Source organism: Thamnophis elegans, chromosome 11 (assembly GCF_009769535.1).
Source record: "Thamnophis elegans isolate rThaEle1 chromosome 11, rThaEle1.pri, whole genome shotgun sequence".
In the NCBI taxonomy this organism is placed as follows: Eukaryota; Metazoa; Chordata; class Lepidosauria; order Squamata; family Colubridae; genus Thamnophis; species Thamnophis elegans.
Window position 1 is genome coordinate 4,624,921 of NC_045551.1, and position 26,130 is coordinate 4,651,050.

Consider the following 26,130-nt stretch of genomic DNA (forward strand, 5'->3'; position numbering starts at 1 on the left):
GCGATGCTACTTGAGGCTTTTGGAAAATGAATTTTACTATATAGTGTCCTAAATTACCAAACATCTATTACTTGAAGCAAAGAATAGGGTGGGGTTTTTAAATGAATGAACTATTTTGTTTATTAAAAATCGTATTTTATTGTTATGACACTCATAACTCCTCCTAGACCTAAATATTGGTACATAATATTGTTTCCTGATTTTTATTGTGTCTAATGAAAATGAAAAAAAATGACAAATATTTGATTTGAGGGATTTATTTTGACATGGATTTAAGATACAATGTTCATTGGATCTGAATTCTTTTGTTTGAATTTCAGGCAATGAAGCTTTGCCCCAAATGCTGGTTCAAGTCTGAATCAGTCTGAAGAGTATTTGTTGCGACTCCTCAAAAATTGGCATTATTAGTGAGGGTTTTTTGATATATCAATATGTTTGGGGGTCTAAAGAATACCATTTGTTATTTAATAGGCAACTAGCTTTAATATACACTTCTTTCTTTTTAGTCCATTAAGTGGTGATTTACTACAAAATGATATTAATTCTACTTCTCCCCCACCCCCAAAAGGGACAAAAATATCTGGAAATATATCTCATCTACAAAACAGCTCCTGTAGCAAAAGTCCTTCTTGTCCCCTGTTTCTTTAAAAAAAATAAATCAGAAGTTCACATTTGCCATCTGTTGGTGTGAGTCCAGCATAGAGTTATCCTTCCAATATTGTATAACAATTCTTAAGGAATATTTCCCACGTATAATTAATTATTGATGTTACATTTTAAATGGCTGAGGCTTAAAGCCAACAGGTAATTTATATGCTTAGCATCTCTGATCAATATAAGGTTGCATTAATGATCTATCGATGTCCGAACTGCAGCAATAGTATGACGAATCCAAACTATATGAGTTATTTCCAATTTTTATGATGCATTTTTGGCAGTACCGCATTTTCATCCAACTTTTTAAAATCCTTCTCTGAGCTGTCCAGTACATACAAAATAAGGTTTGCTGTTGTGTGAGTTTAAAAGTAGAACCACAGAATAAATTATTGCTTGCATCAATTTTCTGACTACTACATTGCATGTAAAGCTGTATTTAATTAGGAAATGTTAATTTCATTTTCTATAGGAATATGCCCGGAAGGCACTTGATTCCTTTGGGAGAAAAGGCAACGCAGCAGCAATTTAGTAGGAGTTACTATTAACATTCATACGGGTGACTGGGTCCGTAAAGGTATGGATCTATTTTTCCCTCTTAATTACAGATAAGAATGAGATTGGAGGTTAGAGGTGTTTATGTAGAGCAGTGTTTCTCAAGCTTGGCAACTTGAAGATATCTGGACTTCAACTCCCAGAATTCCCCAGCCAGCATTCGCTGGCTGGGGAATTCTGGGAGTTGAAGTCCAGACATCTTCAAGTTGCCAAGCTTGAGAAACACTGATGTAGAGAACCTAAACTGTATGTCAGAAAATTGTACCTTACTTTGGACAAAAGTTTATGCTTTTTTCGTGCTTAGTTTCATTCCATGGTCCTTTTTATCTGTTTCTTGGTTGCACTTAATTGTTTTATAGTAATAAAAACTTACTTCATGGAAATGAAAACTAGTAATGAAATTAATTGTATTAATGTTTTTATCGTACTCTAGATAGCGGAGTTGGAGCAGGAATAGATTCGTATTATGAGTATTTATTAAAGGCCTATGTCTTGCTTGGGGATGACAGTTTTTAGAAAGATTTAACACTGTAAGTACAGATGGAATTTCTCTCTCCTTGAACTATAGAACTTTGTACTATGTTGTGATGTATTATGTTAGATATTGTGGATCTGCTCTTGTAAAATTAGTGTATTACACTGCCAGAAATAATTATATGATGTTCCACTCCTTATCTTTTTTCCATTGTTCCATTTAGCATAAAATTCATCTACTTCCAAATATTGGTATATTTGTAATAAATATACTCAATTTAATCATAGAACTGATTTTAAAGATGCCTATTAGGCATTATCCACGTTTAGAATTCTTAAGTTTTGAAAGTAAAATGGGCAATAATAAGTGGATCAAAATATTTGCTAATGTTTGTATGTTGTTGGATTTAGAGGTCTGTCTATCATGTTGACCAAAATAATAATAATTGACAGCTAAAATGTTCACTATAACTCATCTTGAATGTAGCATCTTCTGTCCTGAAGCAAGTTTATACCAATGCTATGTATCCAAGACTAGAGCTTTATTGCGATTAAAGTACAGTTGAGGAAAATACAGATAGTCTTTGACCTACAAGCACAATTGTGACCAGAATTTCCATTGCCAAGTAAGGTGGTTGTTAAGCAAATCATGCCAGATTTTAAAACCTCTCTCCTGTGCGCTGCTTGGAGAGTCCAAGCATGGGGTTAAACGCAGTCTATCTGCCCTAGGACTGAGTAGATTTTTCTTTGACCACGCCTCCCTTGCCTCATTGAGGGCAGTTTAAAAACTCAGTCGCCTGTTAGGATTAATTTTGGGGAGCTCTTCAGTCAGAGGTGGATGCCCCTGTGGTCTCTTTGATGCCCAACTCAGTCCTACCAGCAGACTCTCCCTGGGACACAATAGCTTGGGTATGTCCCATGCTTGGACTCTTCAAGCAGCGCACAGGAGAATGACCGTTGGCTTACCTGAATAGTTGCTCTCTGGGCGCTGCGGGAGAGTCCAAACCCGTCCAGGGTTTATTGCAGTGTCCAAGATTCTGCATCACGATCAAGATACCTGAAGGGCGTCCTACAGCGGATAAGATTTTGTTTTTAAACTGCCCTCAATGAGGCAAAGGAGGCGTGGTCAAAGAAAAATCTACTCAGTCCAAAAGCAGATAGACTGTATTTAACCACATGCTTGGACTCTCCCGCAGTGCCCAGAGAACGACCGTTCAGGTAAGCCAACTTTACCATAGTTGTTAAGCTGATCATGTGATTATTAATCTGGTTTCCCCGAGCAACATTGCTTCTTGGAAGCTCTCTGGGAAGGTCCCAGATGATGATCACTTGACCCTGGGATGCTGCAACTGTTATAAATAGACGCCAGTTGCCAAGCACCAAATCTTGATTACATGACCATGGAGTCGCTGTGACACTTGTAATCATAAAGACTGGTTGTAGGTCATTTTTTCAGCGCCATTATAAATTGAAACGGTTGCTAAATGAATGGTTATAAGTTGAAGATTACCTGTAAATAGGGAAACAAAAACTGATCCTTGGGACAGAAGGCAGTCTTTTAATTGCATATTCTGCTTGTGTATGGAACTTAGATTAATTGAATACTTCATTTTAAGTAAGACAATAATTACGTGAAATGTATTTCTGACTGTATTATTTATGCCTTAAGTAAAGTAGTTGAAGAGTGTGGCTGATTTCATTTTTAAACAAAAGCTGCAGATGGCTGATATTTGGCTTACAGCCTCTGAATCTAAGTGTTATTGTTTCGTGTGCTTATCTGCTTTCAGTCCGTTTTTGCAAATAGGTTCAGTATTCAAAGTGAATAAATGCATCAAATGTTGATATTTTCTAGCATTACGATGCCATAATGAGGTACATCAGCCAGCCGCCTCTCTTGCTTGATGTGCACATCCACAAGCCAATGCTCAATGCTCGCACATGGATGGACTCGCTACTAGCATTTTTTCCGGGTTTGCAAGTAAGTTGCATATGCAAAACATTTGCATCCAATGATATTAAAGCTACTCAATTCCAAAGCAATTCTAGATGACTTCACAAGTTAGAAAGGCAACAATATACAAAAAACAACCAATATTCAGGAGATAACATAATCTCTAACCACATCCCCTCAATTAATATTAGTCCTCAAACAATTATTTTCACAGGATTCTCTATGCACAGAATCATCTTCCTAAATTATAAATTTGTTAGTCATTAAGAAGATGCGTAAAATTATTAGATATTCCACATGTACTTTTTAACATTGTATTTCTTAAGCAATTTCAACTAATGCACTTCAGCATCATTTAATCTGAATTTATTATAAACATTAATTTTATAGACAGGCTATTTTATATTCTGTTAAAAGATTGCCACAAAGGATATGCAAATTCGAAATGTCCTATTTTAACTTTTTCAAATCTGAAATACTTCCAAAATGTTCAAAACAGCCTATATCAAATTAAAAAAAAAACTGTGAGAAACCCAGAACAATATTTCAAACTTGCTACAGACTATTCTAAATTTAAAATAGTTCACATTTGATACTCTCCGTGTATCACTAACCACTACATTCTCAAAGCAAATGTATGTTTTTAGTTAGAGGACATAAATCATGTTGTTATCAAGTCCATTGCTTTTAATGAACAACTTACCATTTTAAAATGTAAAATTGTTTTCATTATATTATTGTTAACTTGCAGTCTTACTGTAATGCCCTGTGCTGTGGTTTGGAAAATAATATACTCTTTTATTTAAATATAATGGGATGTACCTTTTTCCCTTAAATTCTAGGTACTGAAAGGTGATATTCGACCTGCTATAGAAACTCATGAAATGCTATATCAGGTCATAAAAAAGCATAATTTCCTTCCTGAGGTAAGGCAATGATCGTGTCTTAAAAATTCAATATTCAGGGAGTGTAAATATGAAGTATAAATTTCAGGTATTTGGAGAAAATAATATTTCAGACTTGGAGAATTTAGCTTAAGTGTTAAGTCCATGAGTGTTAGGAATATTTAACTGTATGCACCTAGTTCGTTTAGTCAGTTTTACTTTTAATTTTTTTAATTATTATTAAAATAAAAAACAAACAGTACATATACATCTGAATCCAAAAAAAGAAAGAAAAGGGTAAAAAAAACATATTACAGTGTCGCCCCCCCCCCCGGAGACCTTCTCCCCTTATATTTCTTCGTCTATAATAACTAATATTCCAATTGTGCCCTTATCCTCTCCATAACAACATATATTCTTGAGTAGGTTTTTTTCCTTTTGCCTTCCACCAACACTGATTTTATAAAATCCCCCCCATATTTCATTATAATTATTTGCTTTAATCATCCCTTTTTAAATTTAATTTCTGCTGTTAATTTATCATTTGTTGCCATACTCCAGATTTCATTATACCACTCATTTCTTTGAATATCCCAATTTTGTCCCCAATATTTAGCCATCACTAATCTAGCTGCCATTATCAAATTTACAATCAATTCTTTTTTGTTTCATTTATATCCCATTTTTCCACCAGAAACAGTAATGCAATCCTCGGTGACATATCTAAATTTACATTCAACAGTGCTCTAATTTCTCTAAACACCATGACCCATATTTTTCTGCACTATCACAATCCCTCCACATATGTTTATGTGTTCCAACCTCTTTCTTGCACCTCCAACAAATATTTGTATATTTACCATCTATTTGATTTAATTTGCGTGGTGTTAGGTACCACCTCCATATCACTTTATATCCATTTTCCTTAACTCTTAATTATTCTTATATACTCTTCTATTCCAAATATTTTTCCAATCATTCTCATTTATTTCTTCCAAACCTGATTCCCAGATTAATTTAAACCTTATGCCTGCTTTTCTAATTCAGTTAATAGTTTATATATTTTCCCAATTCTTCCTTTCCATATGTATTCTTCAATTTTTACTTTTTGAGATTTTGCATTAGTAACCCTGTCACTTTTCGAATGGCCAATTATATACTGACTCTCCTAAAAAAAAGAAGCTTCTAATTTTGACTAAAATAAACCCCTAAAACATGCATGGATGTATGTGAAAATAAATTATATATATAATAATAAATATATATTAGATTTTTACAACCCCCGGTATGCCCAAATATGGGAGGAAGATCACTACTTCCATTCTCTGTCCTTCCGCTCGTCACAAGAGACCATCCAGGCAGAAACCCAATTTTTACTGTTGCCTTTTTGTTACATTTTGTTGTATTTGTGCTGATAAATAAATAAAGGGAAACTAGTATAGATCTATTTCAAGCTATTTAGCTCTCATCAGCTAGCCATACCCTTGCTGGGATTTGAACCTGGGCTATATTACATACTAGGCAGACATCTAAGCCATTAGGCCACAGGCTCTTATCCGTTATCAGCGAAGCCAGGGTGAAAGGTATCTATTAGATTTTTACAACCCCCGGTATGCCCAAATATGGGAGGAAGATCTATATATATAATATTTAATATGGTATTTGGTTATTTTGGTTGCTTTGTCTATTTCTATAAGATTTTTACCACTCATTGTCTTATTTTGAAGTTGATAATAGAATATTTGGATGGCTTACCATAAATATATTTAAAAAACCTTCAAGCAATGAATTATCATGAATGATAAAAGTAAACATTCAATGATTTAAATCAGTGTTTTCTTAATGTTTGTGGATTGCTGTCTATTTATTACATTTAAATTGGAAGAGATTTTTGAATGAAAATGAAAATGTGAACTTGTTATTCTTCCATAAGCAAATTGTCCATTCTGAATTTTGCTGCACATGTTGAAAATGTCTTCTGACCTCTTTTAATGTGTTGTGCCAAAAATGCCTGTGCATTCTGTTTCATTCATTTGAGAGTTGCTCCAGTAGAAGCAGACTTAAGGGGTCATTCATTGTAGCATCTGTATTACTGTTTGATATTTAGATATTTAGTGTTTAGAGGTTTAAAAGATAAGCTAAGTTTCAGAAGATTTCTTTTTCTTTACAAGACAATATATACATTTGGGGACATTTTTAATTTTTAATTAACTTTTTGCCGGAATCCCAGTATGCTAGAAGTTATTCCTTCAAAGAAGAATAATTCAGTATTTTTACTTTTCCACTTGTCTTGTTCAGGCATTTACAACAGACTTCCGGGTACATTGGGCTCAGCATCCTTTACGGCCAGAATTTGCAGAAAGCACATATTTCTTGTATAAAGTAAGTAAGGTTCTTCAAATTCAAGATATGCTACATTCTAGAAAATAGCAGGAATCACATTAAAAGTTAAATGAACTATATGGAGTATCTTCTCTTTGCAGAACTCATTTTGCTTCCTCCTTATAGGAAAGCTAGATATGCTTGGTTGTTCAAGTCTGACTGATGGAAAATATTTCTGTGAAATTGGTTATGCTGAAAGATGGCAGCTAGATGGTTTGGGGGGGGAACTACTTATTTGTTTATTAGGAGGTGTGCTAGTTAAGTGTAATTACTGCACTGGAAAACAAAACTTCCCCTAATTTTAGCAGATGCTAGGACAGCAGGAGGGGTGGTTATCTTTATTTCAGCATAACTTAAGCACTGGGGTGACTGTTTGGATGGAAGTTCTGGATTTCTGGCATCTTTAATTTTAGCCTGTAGGTGGCAGATTATGATTTGAGTCTGAGAAAGTTGAGACATTTGTAATCAACCTGCTATTAAAATAAAATTTAAATTGATTTGATTTGATTTAACTGAATGCAGAAAATAATTCTGGAGTGTACTTTGTTTTTTGTTGGAAGACTATATTTTAAAGCATATTGGAATTATGATAATTAGCATGCAGTTCTGTTGAGAGTTTGTGATACTTTCACAACAAAAATACTTGAGAATTTTCTTTAAAGATACAGAAGCAGTCTCTAACTATGGTTATTAACAGGCTACAATTCCTAGTATGTTTTAGACATTATGACTTCAGATCAAAATCTTAAAATGCATCAGAGATCGAATATCAGAGTAATACAGTTAGGGTTTTAATAAATGTAATATATTAATCCAAATTATTTCCCTGAAAATAGGCTACCGGTGATCCCTATTATCTAGAAGTAGGAAAAACTCTCATTGAGAACTTAAATAAATACGCACGGGTACCTTGTGGATTTGCTGCTATGAAGGATGTTCGCACCGGAAGCCATGAGGACAGGTAACTTAATTTTTCAAAAGTCTGTAAAATTCCATTTAAAAATGTTGATGCTCATTTGCCTGTCAAAGAACATTTGATGCTAGTAGGATTTTTTTTTTCTTTCATGTTACTATTTTATTATTTAAGCTTATGTAAAATAACATTCAATTAATACCTTGGGAAAATATGTGCATAGAGGAACCTCCAAGGCAGCTAATTAAAATTTTAAAATAAACATAATTAAGACTTTATAATCGAAACTGGAAAAATAACTCCATAGCTAGGGTCCATAACACCAAGAGAGGAAATGCATGTGCAATTCTGTAAACATTTTGCAGGCTGGACAATTTTTTGCACAATATACTTTGTTTAACTATTGCATTGCTCAATTAAATATAACCGTATGTACAATTTTGAAATTATGGCTAACACAATCTTGATGCTAAAGCTGTGATTAGTAATTGTTCTTTAGCTACTTTATTAAAGAAAGATTTGTTTAGAAGTATAGGAAAATGAAAACATCAAAAAAAGAAATAATATATACGCAAATGCATGTTCTCTTCTTTTTTGTAGGATGGATTCTTTCTTCCTAGCTGAAATGTTCAAATATTTATACCTGCTGTTTGCTGATAAAGAAGACCTAAATTTCGATATTGAAGACTACATTTTTACTACAGAGGCCCATTTGCTACCTCTTTGGCTATCTACTGCAAACCAAACAGCCCTGGTAAAAAATATTGTGAGTTCTGCATTGCAAACCTTTCAGTCTAATTCAATTAATCACTTTTGCTTAAGTATTCATTCTGTTCTTATTCTCTGTATGCAGAGAGTACACAGAATATGATTATGGAATTTGGACATAAAATCTTGATCGGTTGGAAGAAGAGTCTGCCTCTGTCCTCATATCATTTTTACGCACTCCATTGGTCTATTTTGTAAAATAATATGATGATTTATAGGCATTAAAATGTAGCTCTAAACTTAGCAGGGTGTGTATGTCCTTTTCCCCCCTACAGACTACAGAGTACATGGAGCTGGATGACAGTAATTTTGATTGGACTTGTCCTAACACCCAAATTCTGTTTCCCAATGACCCAATGTATGCTCAGAGTATAAGGGAACCCCTGAAAAACGTGGTGGATAAAAGCTGCCCTCGGAGTATTTCAAGAATGTAAGAGTTGTTTCTATTTTCCATTGGGGTTTTAAAGGAAGATAAACAGAAAAATGATTATGTTAATCCACATGTTGGTTTTGGTAAATTAAGTCCTGCTATTAATATTTTATTACTAATTTTTGCTAGGCTTAACAAATTGTATAAATGCAATTACAGAAATATAATTATCTTGCGGAGGTTGCTTCCTTAAGATCTAATTTCCACAAGCAGGATTTTATTGAAATATTTTGCCAAATCCTTATAATCTTTTTCAGGGCATAACCTTGAAATATATGCACAAATTAGCTACTCGACAGAGTGAGAAGTGGAAAGAAAGCAGGAAATGAAAAGCGCAAAAAAGAAATAACATTGGAACAATTTTCAATAGTTGTACATGCTGCTTCTCCCTCCCTCCGTGCCTTCTGATGCTGCTGTTATTTAGGGAAAGAGACAAAAAAATTACTTTGTATTTGTATTTTATTATTTGTATGCCGCCCTTCTCCGGGAGGACTCAGGGCAGCGAACAATTCAAGGGGGAAAAAAAGGGGAACATAAAAGACAAAATACAAATAATAAAAGTAAACAACAGTCGCACAACCATACATGTCGAGAGGGGAGGGAACTCATCACCCCCAGGCCTGCCGGCAAAGCCAGGTTTTGACAGCTTTTCGGACGGCGAGCTGGAGAGAGGTGAGGGTCCGAATCCCTGCGGGGAGCTCGTTCCAGAGGGCCGGAGCTGCCACAGAGAAGGCCCTCCCCCGGGTAATAGCCAGGTGGCATTGGCTGGTAGATGGCACCCGGAGGAGGCCAACCCTGTGAGATCTAATGGGTCTGTGGGAGGTAATTGGCAGCAAGCGGTCTCTCAAGTACCCAGGTCCAATACCATGAAGGGCTTTATAAGTGACGACCAGCACCTTGAAGTGTATCCGGAGACTGATCGGTAACCACTGCAGCTCGCGGAGGATAGGTGTAACGTGGGTGTACCGACTTTGGACATCTCCTGTGCAGTTGGGCTTTTGACAATTTACTGGCCATTTGCCAAGTGTGCTCAGGTCTTCCTTGGCATGTCTTTTCCAATGTGGCATAAGGATAGGATTATAGGGAATGAAGTCCCTGAGTATGGACATTAACAGGCATGTCACGCCCTCTGCAGGCTTGGAAAAAGTTTCCCTTCCATTCCTTTGGGGAAGGAGCAAGCCCCAGAACAAGGAATGGTAGGACAAAACAGACTGGAAAAAGCCTTGTATATAATAGCATCAAAGTAAGTAATGGGAGAAAATGAGATTTTAAAGCTTCCTGGAAGAATTTCTACTAGTAGAATTTCTCAAGTACTTTTTTAACCTTTCAGCTTCTGAGAAGCTGTGGTGTTTTTCAGGGGTTTTTGGGGGGTGCTTTTAAGTTAAGATTGACACAGTCTTGTAAACATTTTTGGTAGTTATTTTTTTTTGCCTTCTTTCTAGGCTAGAGGCATGACTAACCCAAAATCACCCACTCAGGAAACTTTTAGCTACTTTACTACTCATACTCATTGATGGAAATCCATGACACACTCAAGGCCATGCATGTCTGCTTTATATTCTTAAAATGTTGATAACGCTGGCTTTGCTTGCCTTTTTTTTCAGGGAAGGGGCTTAGGCAGTGGACCAAAGCCTCCGCTGAGAGCCAGGGATTTCATGGCTAGTAATCCTGAACATTTAGAGATACTGAAAAGATGGGCGTCAGCTTGATTCATCTCAAAGATGGACGAGTACAATTGGTGCAGCATGCTATCCAAGTAAGCTCTCACTTTGCCTTAACCTTCTTTTCATTTATGTACAATAAAATACTTTCTTGAAATGCTTGCTCTAACCTCTGTGAACTATTTGGACAATACATATTTCTTCATGCTATTTATCCTAGAGATAATAGGTATTTTATAATTACTTATTCATGCTTGGCTATCATAGTGCTGATAGTTTCACGAGAGACAGGTTAAAATCATAGGAAAATGATAGGTATTTATATATAAAAGACCAGGACCTGAATCATCTTTATGGTGGCACCAATGACTTTGGAGTTCCTTCTTAAAGGATAGTTGTTCTAAAACTCTTTGAGCCAACAATTAGACCAATTCATTTATAAAGATCTCTCTCCAAATATCTCTTGGTTATTTTGGATTTAGTACAGTGGTGGGATTTAAATAATTTAACAACCGGTTCTCTGCCCTAATGATCACCTGGGTAGGCGTGGCTCATTGGTCATGTGACTGGGTGGGCATGGCCAATTCAACATCACTCACGTTGATGGGCGCTTCACCTTAGCTGTTACAGTGTAATAAGGGTTAACCGGAGAGGCCGTTTCTGTAAGCAGGGCAATAAAGATTAAGCTAGAAACAACACCAGAATGTTTCCTTCCTGCCTTCCTTACAGGATTAGTCCTGTAAAGTGGGAAAAACAAAAGGAGATTTCTTCCAACAACCGGTTCTCTGAACTGCTTAGAAAGTTACCAACCGGTTCTCTCGAATAGGTGCGAACCGGCTGAATCCCACCACTGATTTAGTAGAAGGCTTTGGGAAATGCTAATTGAAATATTGACTTTTTTTTTTACTTTTATTAGGCAGCAAGTTCATTAGATGCTGAAGATGGCTTACGGTTCATGCAAGAAATGATTGAGTTATCCAGCCAACAACAAAAAGAACAGCAGCTTCCTCCACGCGCAGTTCAAATCATTTCCCATCCGTTCTTTGGCCGGGTAGTTTTGACAGCAGGGCCTGCCCAGTTTGGAATGGATCTGTCTAAGCACCAATCGGGGTCTGTGTTGTCTTTGAAATTTTACTTAACCTACATCTTATATTTTGTGATATGTTTAAATGCAGAAGGTGAAGTTATTGACAGGCATTCAGAGTATCTTAAGGTTTGCTGTGAAATGTTTTATTTAGAAAAGAGGCTTATTAACTTGCATAAAAAGAGCCCATATGATATTCCATTTTTTTAGCAGCTAGCAAATAATCAGTTAATGAAAAAAGGACCTTTTGTTTATTTATTTGATTTGGAGATCACCTGACTTCAAAAAGGCTCTGAGAAGCTTACAATTCACATACAACCCCCCCCCCCAAAGAATAAAAAAGTATCTCCAGAAAAGCTGAATGACCAAATATGCCTGAAACCAGTTAAAAAACTAACAAAACTCTTGGTATCAAACCTCATCTGGATTTTTGACAACTTAGAAACAGCTTTAAGGTGAGACTCATGAAACTACAGAGAGATGCTGTATCCAGGGGCAAGTACCATGATAGAGGAGGCACACTAGGCAGGCATCAATATATCACGTTCTTTTATTGATGACCATTCTGCCTAATCTTGCTAGGCAGGCGGAAACTATTGAAGATAGACAGTCTGTTGTTGTTGTTGGTTGTTTATTAGACTTGTATGCCGCCCACTCCCGGAGGACTCTCTTGGATAACTGGGCCCCGTTAATTGCATTGGCATCCTTCAGTCTCAAAAGACTATGGTATCGTGCTCTGGAAAGAGGTAAAGCTAGAGTGTCCTCTCCGAAGCACGAGGCCTGGGTAGATTAATATGGAGGATAGACTGTTACCCAATCAGCAGATTCCCCCTCTCCATGTTGCTGAAATAGTCCAATGGAACAGCAGAGCCGATACGATTCGTTTCAGCTACATCACAAGAGTTGCCAGAACATAGTTGTACACAGTCATGAACCGCTTCCGGGACTCTGGCTCCAGATTTTGCCTCAAGGTTGACTCCTGAAGTCTGTTCTAGTAGTGCATATAGCCACAAGGCAGTGGAGGTTTGTAATCAGGGTTTCCCTTCTCCTAGAAGATGGTTCTGCTGCTTTATCTGCCGTTGGGGCGTAGAGCCCTCTTCCGCCTTCGAAACCGTTGACCGTCTTCTCCCGTAACCCTGGGAAGGGGCCCTTACGAGGTGCTACCAGCCGGGCCAGCTGGACCAAGGTTTTTTAAGGAGGTCTTACTCCTCCATCACTCATCCTTTGTCCTGGCTTGTGACAGGCAGAGCCTGGCTTCCCAAACGTTGGGCCCAGGATGGCGAGTTTGCCCCATTAATATTGTATGTCCTAATCAGCACCCTGAATTGTAATTGGAAGCAAAGTGAACCAGTACAGCTCATGAAGCAGAGATGACACATGCTTGCAATATGATATGCCCACCCACCCCAAATTAGTGAGATAATGGAAGCCCCCCCCCCCCAAGACTCTTCTTTCATATTATACAAGTATTAAACAAGATGATTTGAATTAGTAGAACCAAAATATGGCGCATCTATAAGGAATTCAAAAGTTTGGAAAATAAGTATCATAAAAAAGGTTTGTCCAGGCTGCTTGAAATCCTTGCCTCTGTTAAATGCAAGAACACCCCCCCCCACTTTTTTGTGTTATCGTTCTCCCTCTTCTCCGCTTGCAATTTCTTAGAGATACTCTTTGGAATCTCATTTGCTGTTGTTAGAAGTGTGCAAAATATTTCAAGCTTGCAACGGGGTATTGAAATTCCTCTGTTTTCAGTTTAGAACCTCCTGTGAAGACAGAACAACACATTTTAAGCTTGGAACAAATTCCCACAGTTACGTTGTTGATCAAGCACATTTGGTTGATATGCAATGTAATAAATGCTCCAAATATTTACTATTTGCCTTTTTGAATTAATTTCATTAAACTTAGAGGGAACCTTTGAATCTTGAAGCATGATTTTATAGTACAGAATTCGAGGAATAGAATAGGTTACCAGTCCCAGTTGAATAACTGCTTGGCAACAATTCTGTCTTACGTTGGGTTTGCAATCCAGAGATCAGATTGGACTAAGAAAACCTTCGTTGTAGCACTGATGCACAATAGAAGATTCAATCTAATTTACAATATAAATATTTTAAAAATGTTTTCAACTACAACAAGCGGTTCAGTGATTAACTACAGCAAGATATGCAACCTGAATGCACATACAATTTAAAACCTAGCATGCAACTTTTTGGTTTGGAATAGTTTAACTGTGGGCTTGTCTTACATGCTTTCCTATTAAGTCTTGTGTATACTAAAATTATGGGTGAATTTTGATGTCACCTGATTCAAACCTTTGCATTCTAAATTACCAGATGCTACAAAAGACTTCGGACCAAATTTGATCAATATGCTCCTTACCTTTTGGCTGTGTATATATTTTTATATAAAGATGTACGTTGCATTTATGTTATGTGTTGTTAGCTAATATGTAAAATATGTTGGAAGCTTATTTCAATGCAAGAGTGTTCTTTTCCAGAAGAATAATCATGTTCAACTGTATTTAGCAGAGATGGTCACCTTGCTGTTAAGCTACAAATCTCAGTATCTTCCACCACTGCCCATATTGGCTGAAAGTCCAACATATGCGGGCTACAGTCTGTTCATATTTTATACAAAATACAACGGAGATATTCAGCAAATGATGATAATTGTGCCTTCCATTTCTTAGAAGAAATCTTATGCTGAATATGATTATCTCAGTTCCATAATGAACTAGACAAGTGTTAATCTATCATGAGAAGCAGATTTTTTTTTGTTTAAAATTAATGTAGGAACTAAAAGAAATAAAAAATGTACCAATTTGGATCAGCGCTGCAAGGTTATGCAACCCCATATTAGATGCTCAATTTAATATATTAAAAATATTTAATACCCCCTTTTGTCATATGATAAATTAATAAAGCTGCTTCAAAATGTTCCTAAGGTTGATACAATTATTCTTATTTAGCCTAAGAATTATTGTTATTTAGCAGAACAAATATAAATGAAGAAAAACATTTTGTATTAAATGTCTGAGTTTTAAAATTACTGCCTTATGTTCCAGTGCCGTTTAAGTGAATTGATTTCAGTGGATTTATACATATTGAATTTTGTGCTAGACTTGATAGATAGTTTGCTAGGAAGCTGTTCTTATGTTTTCCTGGCGGAATGCAAATGTCCTACAGGCTTGAATATTGTATACTAAAGCTTTTAATCTTTCCACAGACAAGAGGGTTTGTTGCAGTCAGTAAACCATATAATGGATGCTCTGAGATTACCAATCTGGAAGCACTGAAGGAAAAAATTGCTCTGATGCAAAGAGGGCAGTGCATGTTTGCTGAAAAGGCCCGGAACATCCAAAAAGCAGGGGCTATAGGCGGCATCGTTATTGGTAAATTATTCAAAATTATGCAAATATACACTATAATTCAGTGTAGATTTTCTGAATTGTCACAGGCAGGTATGAAACTTGCAATCTAGGATATTATCTGAATGGGTTATAAAATGACCATGTTTAACAGCGAAAGAGATAGGATTTATTGAACAGATTCGGCACTTGCTGTTTTAAGACTTCAGCGTCTTAAAGTTATACAGGTAGTCCTCGACCTATGACCACGATGGAGCCCAAAATTTCTGTTGTTAAGTGAGATGTTTGTTGTGAATTATGCCCCCATTTTACACCTTTCTTGCTTCAGTGTTAAGTAAATCGTTGCAGTTGTTAAATTAGTAACACAGCTGTTAAGTGACTGGCTTCCCCATTGATTTTGCTCGTCAAAAGGTTGCAATAACTGATCACGTGTCCTTGGGACACAGCAAGGGTCATAACTATGAACCAGTTGCCAAGCATCTGGACTTTGATCACATGATCATGGGGGATACTGCAAAGGTTGTAACTGTGAAAAATGGTCATAAGTCACTTTTTTCAGTGCTGTTATAACTTTAAATGAACTGTTGTAAATCGAGGACTGCCTCTATTGATATCTGAACTGTATGCCAAGCAGACTAGAGAAATAGATTGGCCAGCCACAAGTTTATTTTACTCACTATCTGTTGACGAAGCCAAATGACAAGTGGCGATAAGTCAGTGGCCGAGGTTCCTTCTGGTGACTTGTGCTAGCTTAGTGACTCTTGGCCTTTCTTTTTTAGAGTGGGATATTTCATATTGTACGTCATTGTATTCCCTTTCTGTTCTGACTCCCCTCGTCCCACACCAACACACACTCCGAGCCAGAGATAAATTACGGCGTTTAATTAACAGGCAAACAGGTCCTTGGCAGCAACCCAGCACAGACAAGCTTGGACAGCAATAAACACAGATAAGGCTTGGCAGCAATCCAGCCTGCCAAGCTTCTAACAGTGTTCTCCGACATTTGATTCTGTGTTGACTTCTGCAAAGAGGGCCGTGTGCACAAGTAGCCTTTTTATAGTCTGGAGAGGAGCCTAATGACCACCAGCTGAGTGTAATTACCTCCTGTAATTGCGTAATTGTTCCTGACGCCTAGTAGCTCTTCGATGGTGTGCATCCAGGAACAACTCATACTGGCTCGGGCTCACTCCTCTTGTCTCCTCCCCACTGGTCCAAGGCTCAGCGCCTCCTGGTGGCCAACCAGCCTCTCTGCGCCCTCCTCGGAGTCAGAACCCTGTCCAGGGTCCTCTACATCCTCCAGGCCAACTCATAGGGCCCTTTGCTGTCGGAATCTGGTGGCAGCTCCAACGGCTCCTGCTGGGCCACAACACGTTTCTAAGCATGTAGTATGATTTGGGTAGTGGGACAGAAGCTGTAGACTAGAGAAACAGAGGTAAAACACTTACATTATTTTAGATCTTGTTGTTTAGAGATGCACGCAGATATACAAATACAGTATGTATGCTAACGTATATCAATAGAAGTTCTTTATCACGCTCACTGTAATTTTATTGTGCGTCCCGGATTTGGATTCTCTGCATGACAGCTTGCAGTATTAAGCAGGTGATATTACCCATTATATCCATAACATCTTGAAAGGTATATCTAAAATGCCTTTAAAAACCTTGTGAGTTTGTACTTCATAGATTACACAAGATAGGCTGTCCCTATTTCTGTTAAAATAATTTTCCAAAAATTATTGCTGCCACAAAAAAATACATCAGGTAGGTCAATCTGCACATATAAACGCTCAATAAAAAGGCGGATTTGGTAGAAATGATGGAAATTTTCTTTTTTTAATTTTTATTTTAAACACACAAACACATAAACACATCAACAGAAACAAACACATGACTTAAAACAACATAGGAACAAGAAGTTCCATCGTATATCATACAGCAGTTCCGTATCGGTTTCTTTGCAGTTAGTGTTTTCCCTTCTACACATTTCTATCTTGCATTCATGATCCTCTTATTCGTTATCCATTTTTATGTACTATTCTATATTTATTATACTTAGCTATTTATAACCAATATTGTTTACCTATATTGTGCTTTATATTCTTACTGTCATTTATTATCTTACATACAATTATAGGTATACATTCACATAGTTATTCTTTTTCTTTGCCATTCTTGTATTTTTGTTATTCCATTTTAAAGGTTATAATATACACTTTGGGTTGCTTTGTTTACCATCCCTAGCGCCTGTTGTAACACCACCTTTTTTCCCTTTTCTTTTCACTGAAAATTTTAATGGGAAAAAATTATCTTTGCTGTGCCTAGATGATAATGAAGGAAGTAGCAGCGATACAGCTCCCCTTTTCAAATGGCGGGTGATGGCAAGAATACAGACGACATCACTCCCCATGCTGTTTCTCTTCAACAAGGAAGGAAATATTATTCTTGATGCCCTTCAGTCGTATGAAAGTGTAGAAGTGCTGCTTTCAGATAAAGCGAAAGACAGAGGTAAGGACAAAAATTTCGGCTTTCTGATAAAGAAAGGGAGGTAAGAATACATCGTTGTTAAGATTAAAAGCAGTCCCAATGAACCATACAGTAGTACTTAACTTAATGATTAGGGGCTGTTCACATTTGCAATTACACTGAATGAGTGGTAGTTACAACTGGGCCTCGGAGTTCCCGCTATTGCAGTGCGCCCATGGTCATGTGATTTTCAGCGTTCCCTACTGGCTTCTCACAAGCAAAGTCAACGGGAAAACTGGCGGAAAGGCAGAGTTGCAGTAACGGGAGATCCTTACTTAACAACCTGTGCAGTCCTCACTTAATGTTGCCATTGTTAAACAGCATAGTCACATGACACAATTTATGTCTCTATCGCTTAGCAATGGAAACTCCAGTCCCATCTAATTGAGGACTACCTGTAGTCTTAAATTTCAATTGTGGAGAATATAGAAAGAGAGAATGAGAAGGGAAACGTAATCAGATTGGAAGTTAAGCTATTAAAGTTAATAAACGAGAATCTATTCCAGAATTTTCTGAAATAGCATTATTTATTAAATACTCCGACTGAATTCTTTAAGTGAATCCTTACTCGGCACAACAAAATAAATGTATTTTTTAAACAAAATATTTTAGAAAAAAAACGTGTGAGGCGCAGTGCCTTACCCATGGTAGTTATTAAGGAAATGTTGTAGGTTTACTTTTGCAACTCCGGGGATATTAAATCAGAAATTCCCAAGCTGTATATGTAAGGAAAATGAACTGTGTTCTGATTTTATGGTTCTCCATGATAATACTTGAAGTACAGCAATCAACTTTTCTGCTTGCCAGTTCAAGCCCACAGATCTACATAATATAGATTTAGAGAAGAAAAATGTATTGCCGTGTCTTGATATGAATGTGAACCTGGTAAAGTTTATCAGCGAATTTTCTTCCATAATCTTGAAAATAGCACGTTTAAAACAATGTTAAATAGTAAAGATGAATTTATGTAGTGGGCCACTGTCCTACACAGCAAAATAAATCTATACATTTTAAGCATACCAGAAAGATCAGATGATCATAACTTGTAATGAAAACAAGTTTGTTGATATCATGTAACAGACTAAATTTTTCAGTGCTTTAGGACCAAACAGTTTGCCTTGTAGCAAATTCTCATCAAAACTCCTGTGGATTTTGAAGTCTGAATTAACCAACTGCAAGTTCGTGAAGACCGGTTTTTTTTTTCAACCTAAATGTTATTTTTTTAAAGAACATTTTATGCACAGTATTGCAATGCCGAACTTTTAGGTTAGTGTGGAAGTATCCAGAAACAGCATAATTTCATTGTTTTTTTCCCCTAAGTCTGGAGATTTGGGTTGAATTATTTTAATTATTAAATAAATTTGTAGATTTTGTAGATTTTATTTTGTAGATTTTATTGTCATTTATAGGCCGCCCTTTTCCCTGAGGGGACTCAGGGCGGCTTACAATTCGTGGGAAAGGAGTGCAAGACAAAACATGAAATAATATGTGAATAAATAAAACAATAAAACACAACATTCATTCAACATTCGGGTGGGGCGGGTGAAAATCTTATCCCCAGGCCTGACGGGATAGCCAGATCTTAAGGGCTGCGCGGAAGGTCTGGACGGTGGTGAGGGTGCGAATCTCTACGGGGATAAATACCAGTTTAACCCAACAATTTTTATTGAAAGACTTTGGTCTACCTTTGGTTTTAGAGAAAATTCTGAAATATGTATAATAGAAAATGGGGTATGGAGATTATAGCAAACTTATAGGTCAAACTCCAAATTTCACCATATGTTTTGTTTGTATAAACCACCAAGAGTTGTCTCTATTAGGCATTCATACTTTTTCTTGGAAATGGCTGCTATTTCAAATTATAATTTCTGTCAGACCAAGTATCTAAAAAGAATTTAAACCATGGCAGCTGGACGTCTCAGTTTAACAAACTTTGGTCCAGTTGCCATGGTTTAATCTCATCCAAGTTACTGCTGTCAAAAAGCCTTTTTTTTCCTGAAAAAAATTATTTACAATCCAAGAGAAATTATAAAAGCAAAGTATAGCAAATAGAGTGAAAATAGGAAAAAATGCATAGGGAAAAATAATAATGTGAAAAAAGCACCAGATACTTTCTAAAACCATAACTCTCCATATAAATTTTGCAACACTCAAGGTCCTGAGAATTGATCACATAGAAGAGTGTTTATCACAAAATCATAAGAGCAATGAACATTTCTGACAATTGGGGCTATGAGTTTTGATTATGTGGGTATATAACAGGCATTTAATCAGAAGTAACAATAAAACAGACTCCGGGAGAAACTTCACCCGAATTCCTATTTAAGCAAAGGCAGTAGGGAGTATTATAATTAATGTTAGGAATAAAATAATTTAGGGTTCATTGCCATTTCTATATTTTGTATTTTATTATATATACTCCCTATATATTTTATATTTATGTTATATGGTGGAAGGGGATGTTGTTTGTTTTCATGCTTTTTGCTCCCCAGAGTCGCACTATTCGAGTTGGCTGCCTTTATAAGTCTAACAAATAAAGACGCCCATATAAATAGTTGTTTGAATCCTGTTGAGATCTTATTTAGAGAGTTTTTTTTTTCTAAAGCAGCCGCTATGTAAATAAATGAACTTAATTGAAAGTTGGTGGGTTTGTGGATTTATGCATATGTATTTTTTCTTTCTCCTTGTGCTGCCTTTGGAATGTCAGCAACTATATTAAAGATAAAACGATTCCAAACTACATTATTGATAGCAGTAAGTATTAAAAATATCTGTACATACTTTACCGAGAGAGAGAGAGAGACAGAGAGACAGAGACAGAGAGAGAGACAGAGAGAAAGATATTTTGAGATGTTTCCTTTTACTACAACTAAGTAAAATGTAAATTAGTCAGCAAGATCTACACCTTAATTTACAAATAGTTTATGTCTAGAAGTTATTGAGATGCTGCTGACATCTTGATCCAACAAGAAATGTACAAAATCTAGTTGTAGAAATACGCCTACTATTTTGGGTGCTCCCATTAGGAAAGTTGGGGTATTTTCTACAGTATCCTCACTGCTTTGTTCAAAAACACCACAGCTCAAAATTTGATGAATATTTTAGATGCACATAATTATGAGCGGCAGTGACTAGTTTATTAATTCCAACTTCAGGAATCTAGTGTAGTGGTCAAAGATTTCTTTTCAAATAATGCTGGAGATTAGGATTCTATGTACATCCTAATATTAGAATGCTTTGAAAACTTAGATTCAAAATAGATAAACATGGTTTTAGACATATTCTGCTAGGCTGTTTATTTTAATGCTTATATGATAAAAACAGTTGCTTTGGATAAGGGGAAAAATTTGGTCCCATGGAAACCTCGGTTGATCAGATTCTCGAGGAGAACATTATCCTTGTTTTAGCAATCAAGCAAGTAACTTAAACTGATTTCTTTATAATACTTATCTAATAGATGAAAATCTGAAGAACCTCAAAGGTGTGTCAAAGGGAGTTTAACTTTGACACTATTAATCATAGTTAAGAAAAAGCCAATTGATATTGCTTATGGTCATTGGTACTTCTAGCTGGAAGTAAACTAAAAATGTTTTAAAGAATTGTTTTTTTCCCCCCCCTTTACTTCGAAGATTTGGAAATGGAAGCCGTGGATCAGATGTCATCTGATAATGATTCTCACAATCAGAAAATGGAAGAGATTTCAGCAGATTTGAACTTGGTCTCTCAAGAATCTGAAGGAGACGTTGGTACGAGCTCATTTGCAGAATCGGACAGCAATAGTTTTTCTCAAACAAACCAAGATTCTTGTACCCCTGAATTCCAGCAAACTAGCAGTGGCAGTCAAGCAGCAGAACAGGATAATAATCATCCTGAGGAACAGTCAAAGATTGAGACAGATTCCAGTCCCAGTAATAACTGGAGTAATAAAGACCAATCTATGGAATCGATATTAGCTGATTGGAATGAAGACATAGAAGCATTTGAAATGATGGAAAAAGATGAACTATAACTTCAAATACTTTGCCTGGGAACTTACCAAGGAGATAATGGCCCTGATATCTGAAATTCAAAAAGAATTGTTCAGTATTGTGACAAGTAGCCAGGTTTTTATTGGCAAAAGCCAGCATGTGTTATAATTTGAACGTTTTTTTTTTGTTTACCTTGTTTTTAAAAAATGGGAATGTGCAATCGACCCATTTGCAGAGTTCCTTTGCATGGTGCTGTAATACAGAAGGTTCATTCAGGAATGATATGAATTCTTCCTGTGTTCCAGATTGTTGTGGGTTAGTTTAGCATAATCTTTGGGAGGCAAAGACATGACTGCAGTGGGAATTCATGCACCAAGTGAGCCTGAATGGCCAGCTGTAGCTTTTACATCTTGGTCCATAAAGGCCACGAATGGCAGGTGTGACAATGCTGTTTTTGAGGGTAAATATTGTATCTCAAAGTCTTTTTGGAGACTTGGTGGAAAATAGTTTGCCGTGCCTTTAGGATGAAGGCGAAGCAGTGGGCAGCTGTGATTGTTTTTGTGCCACTTAATGTAGTAAGTGTGCTGTACCTCCTTATCACTTCTTCCATTTTATCACTTCGGAGAATGACCGATTCACTTGGATGTTATTCTTTGTTCTTAATTCAAGACAAGAGTTTATAAACCAAAGGCAATGTGTTCTGTTAAGAAAAAATGAAGAAGAAAAACTGGATAATCCTTAAAGTGGTTTATGGATAATGGGACAAAAGCTCTCTACACTCCCATCCCTTTGGTTTTGAAATGTTGTGCATTAAATGGCAAGTTCAGAATGAGCCAAACTTAGTATCCTTCCCAATCTCTGGAAAAGGTACGGAATCATCTTGCATTAGGATTTAATTTATTCTGCGTTGTTTTTTTTTTAATAATTAAGTGGCCTTACATCAAAACCATCCTGTTCTGTGCGTATCTTAAAATCTGTGTGTTTTAAACGTGGTCAGTATCTCAACAAGAAATAAGGCATCCTTAGCATATAGGAAGCCAAACAAAATTAGTATCATGTCTAGTTGAGGGGTATGCAAAATATGTTGAATTTGAAATCTTTTGACTTCAAATGGGGGGGGGGTGTGAACTCTGCTTATTGGCACAGATGCCTTCCTGACCAGGGTTCATAGCAGGTATTTTGTGTTTTCACTTCTGGAAAAGACCTGTTCAAACTTGGAACTGAGCAGTTTGAACTCAGCATGTTTTGAATTCAGAACATTTGGCATGTCGCTAGCTAGTATAGATTTTTTTTTCAACTGTAGCAGAAATATTTCACAGCAATCATGTATCACAGATGTCTTAAGTTTATATTTAGTTTCCTTTAAAAAAAAAAAACCAGTGTAGCAAACGAGGCAAAAAGACTAATATAGGTTTTTTGTTTTCATTTTTTTACTTTAGGAAGCAAAAAGTCAAATAATTTGACACAGCCATATTGCACTGCGCCCTATTCTTGGCCTTTTCATGTATAGCTGTTTTGTTGCAAAAAATGACAAAGATCATACGCTCAAATGTAATGCGTTAGTATGGGAAGGCTTATCGTATTGCAAATACGCTCCCATTGCATCTCCCTGCAGGCTCCTTATTACTGAAACCTGACTATCCAATATTGCATATTGGATAGCAGATTTCTGGAGGGAACCAATGGCTTCCCTCTAACCCAGCATTTTATTTCCCCATAGAACGGAGTGATAAGAGTGTGCTTCTGTATCAGGAAAAGGTCAACCGCAACGGCATGAGAGTTAAACTAGCTCTGATATTCCAATTGAATTGGGAACTGAAGAGGGAAGGAATTATTCTTTTGCTCCCGTATGTCCGAGTTATTTCTTGGTCACAAAAGATTGATACATAGCCAACGATTAAATTCACATTGCAGTTATGTATGTACAGTAGGTAGGAAGGGCAGACGGCTGAAAGGTCCTTCTACAAAAAATTTACAGTGTGTATGTAAAGCAGCCTTTTAATGTACAGATCGAATGTTTTTAGGAATGGATACTAAGTGAGACTTTTTTACAGGTAATAGGGGGGGGGGTGTTGAACTAGTCCTAAAGATGTTAAGAAAATTGGATCGCAAATTGTCGTGAGTTTTAGTGAATAAAAAACAAGTGTCCTTTTAACTTTTTAAAAATTATTTACATATAATGAACCCAAATTGTGTTTAGATGTGAAACTTGGTTTTTACCCACTAAGATATTCCTTCAGAGAACGTCAGTACCAGTTTCTTTAATATGCCCTATGATAGTTTATGGCCCTATGGTAGAGAGTTTTGAGCCGAGGTGGCGCAGTGGTTAAATGCAGCACTGCAGGCTACTTCAGCTGACTGCAGTTCTGCAGTTCGGCTGTTCAAATCTCACCGGCTCAGGGTTGACTCAGCCTTCCATCGTTCCGAGGTGGGTAAAATGAGGACCCAGACTGTGGGGGTGATATGCTGACTCTGTAAACCGCTTAGAGAGGGCTGAAAGCCCCATGAAGGGGTATATAAGTCTAACTGCTATTGCTATTACTATTTTGAGCTGACAAAATGCATTAAAAACACCTGGAATGTATTGCATGTCCAGAATAGGAACACCTTTAGTAAAAGGCTTTTAAAATATTTCTTCTGATTTAGGAAAATTTACCAAGCTGCTGTTTTCTTTAATCCTGTAGCAGGACTTGCTCATTTTATTTCTGATAAGATCATTTAGTCGTGTCTTCACAAAGCATTTGGACAGATTCGTATCTTTTTGCACAACAGCCACTAAATTTTCACCACCTCTTTCATGAACTTTTAATTAATGCAGCTCTTGAGAGTTTGCGCGCCTGCTGTTCCTATAACATAGGTCATGCCATGAATGTTAGGTTATGCCTGCCATTAAATACCCGCAAATGCTTTTGAGTTTTCCTCATTGATTCAGGGATTATTGAGATATTTGCTTGCCATTATAAAGGCGCATCTGAAAGGTGGTAGTCTACCTCAGATATAGCTTGTCCTTTTTATAGATCTAGTTCTTCATCACAGCCATAAGCCTGCTCAACAGTAAAAAGGGTTTACATATTAACTACACGAACGGCTTTTTGGAGAGAAGTTACCTAATTTAAGATTGTCGTATTAGCCCTTTTAGACTACCGTTCTGGCACGTTTTACGAGACGCACGAAGCTCAGCCTCTTGCACGCATCTAAAGGGAAGTCGTGCAGAGGTTGGCATAATACTAGTTCATCTCCCATTGGGCTTCCTTAACCTGCTTGTCCCTCATCTTTTTTTCCCATGTGGTTACTTAGTGCAGGTACAAAGAGATCCAAGGGATGATATTATACCCAACCGTCAGTTACAATGAAGAGAGAACATTCTGTGAATGCGTACCATACATCCACATTTTGTAAGACTTTTTACCAGCCCAATTTACAGCCATATTTTCTTATGATGTAATTTATGAAAAAGGTCTAAAAAGGGGTGCTTGTTAAACACTACTGTTGGATTTTTCAGTCTGGCGATATTTTAAGCGTGTACAATATCCCTAAGGGCAAACATGTACTGTGATGTAAAAGTCTGAGCTCAAACATGTACATAATCTTTGTATATAAAAATTGTCTACTTGATTATCATTGCTGATTGTAAAGATTTAATAAAACATGTAAATATATACCTGGTCAAAGTGCTGGAATGAATTGTTCATTGAGACTTAATGATTTAAACAAAGTTGATGCTCCTCAAAGTAATCTCTGCTCTCATAAGTAGATGTATATTCCGTTAAGGTGCTGGTTATCACCTTTAAAGCCCTACATGGCCTAGGACCTGGATATCTGCGAGACTGCCTCCTGCCACATACCTCCCAACGGCCGATAAGATCTCACAGGCTGGGCCTTCTCCGGGTGCCGTCGACCGGACAGTGCCGGCTGCTGCACCCTCCCCCCCCCCCCGGGGAGGGCCTTCTCTGTAGCTGCTCCGGCCCTGTGGAATGATCTACCTGCAGAGATCCGGACCCTCCCCACTCTCTCGGCTTTCCGAAAAGCCACTAAAACCTGGCTGTTCCGGCAGGCCTGGGGCTGTTGACCCCATGAACGAGGTCCAGCCCCCCGTATGTTGAGTGTATAGTGTGCTGCTTTTAAATCTGTTTTTCTCTTTCCCTATATGTTAACTTTCATTTTACTCTTGTATTTTGTAAGCCGCCTGGAGTCCTACGGGATTGGGTGGCATATAAATTTATTAAATTACAATTACACATTAATCCAAATTGCACGTGTGCATGCTTATTTTAAAAGACGTATCTCTGAAAGGAGTGAAGAGCAATATGCTAAGACCAGATTGACAATACTTTGGAATGATTCCTAGGAATTGTGGGATGCACAAAGGTCTGTAGAGGCTTCCTACTGAAGGAATTAAGTCATATATCCTCCACTGAAAGTATGTCCCCATCTATGCATAACTATGGGCGCCCTGTATTGAATCAACATAAGCATCAGGTATTCCAATTGGAATCTAGGATGAAATAAAC

General features: G+C 37.0%; 1 protein-coding gene across 1 annotated transcript in view; it reads left to right on the forward strand.

The window, feature by feature from the left end:
* EDEM3 (ER degradation enhancing alpha-mannosidase like protein 3) overlaps nucleotides 1-23,499 on the forward strand; it is a 38,564-nt gene extending 15,065 nt beyond the window's left edge. Inside the window, 20 exon segments of the mRNA XM_032226517.1 lie at nucleotides 1,127-1,145; nucleotides 1,148-1,231; nucleotides 1,643-1,714; nucleotides 1,717-1,739; nucleotides 3,536-3,661; nucleotides 4,477-4,560; nucleotides 6,817-6,900; nucleotides 7,737-7,861; nucleotides 8,414-8,579; nucleotides 8,857-9,017; nucleotides 10,621-10,697; nucleotides 10,700-10,767; nucleotides 11,589-11,782; nucleotides 14,984-15,150; nucleotides 17,451-17,480; nucleotides 17,483-17,528; nucleotides 17,530-17,633; nucleotides 20,359-20,364; nucleotides 20,367-20,405; nucleotides 21,281-23,499. Coding sequence (XP_032082408.1) covers nucleotides 1,127-1,145; nucleotides 1,148-1,231; nucleotides 1,643-1,714; nucleotides 1,717-1,739; nucleotides 3,536-3,661; nucleotides 4,477-4,560; nucleotides 6,817-6,900; nucleotides 7,737-7,861; nucleotides 8,414-8,579; nucleotides 8,857-9,017; nucleotides 10,621-10,697; nucleotides 10,700-10,767; nucleotides 11,589-11,782; nucleotides 14,984-15,150; nucleotides 17,451-17,480; nucleotides 17,483-17,528; nucleotides 17,530-17,633; nucleotides 20,359-20,364; nucleotides 20,367-20,405; nucleotides 21,281-21,660 — 2,055 coding nt within the window. The 3' untranslated portion in view covers nucleotides 21,661-23,499.
* The last annotated feature ends 2,631 nt before the right edge of the window (nucleotides 23,500-26,130 follow it).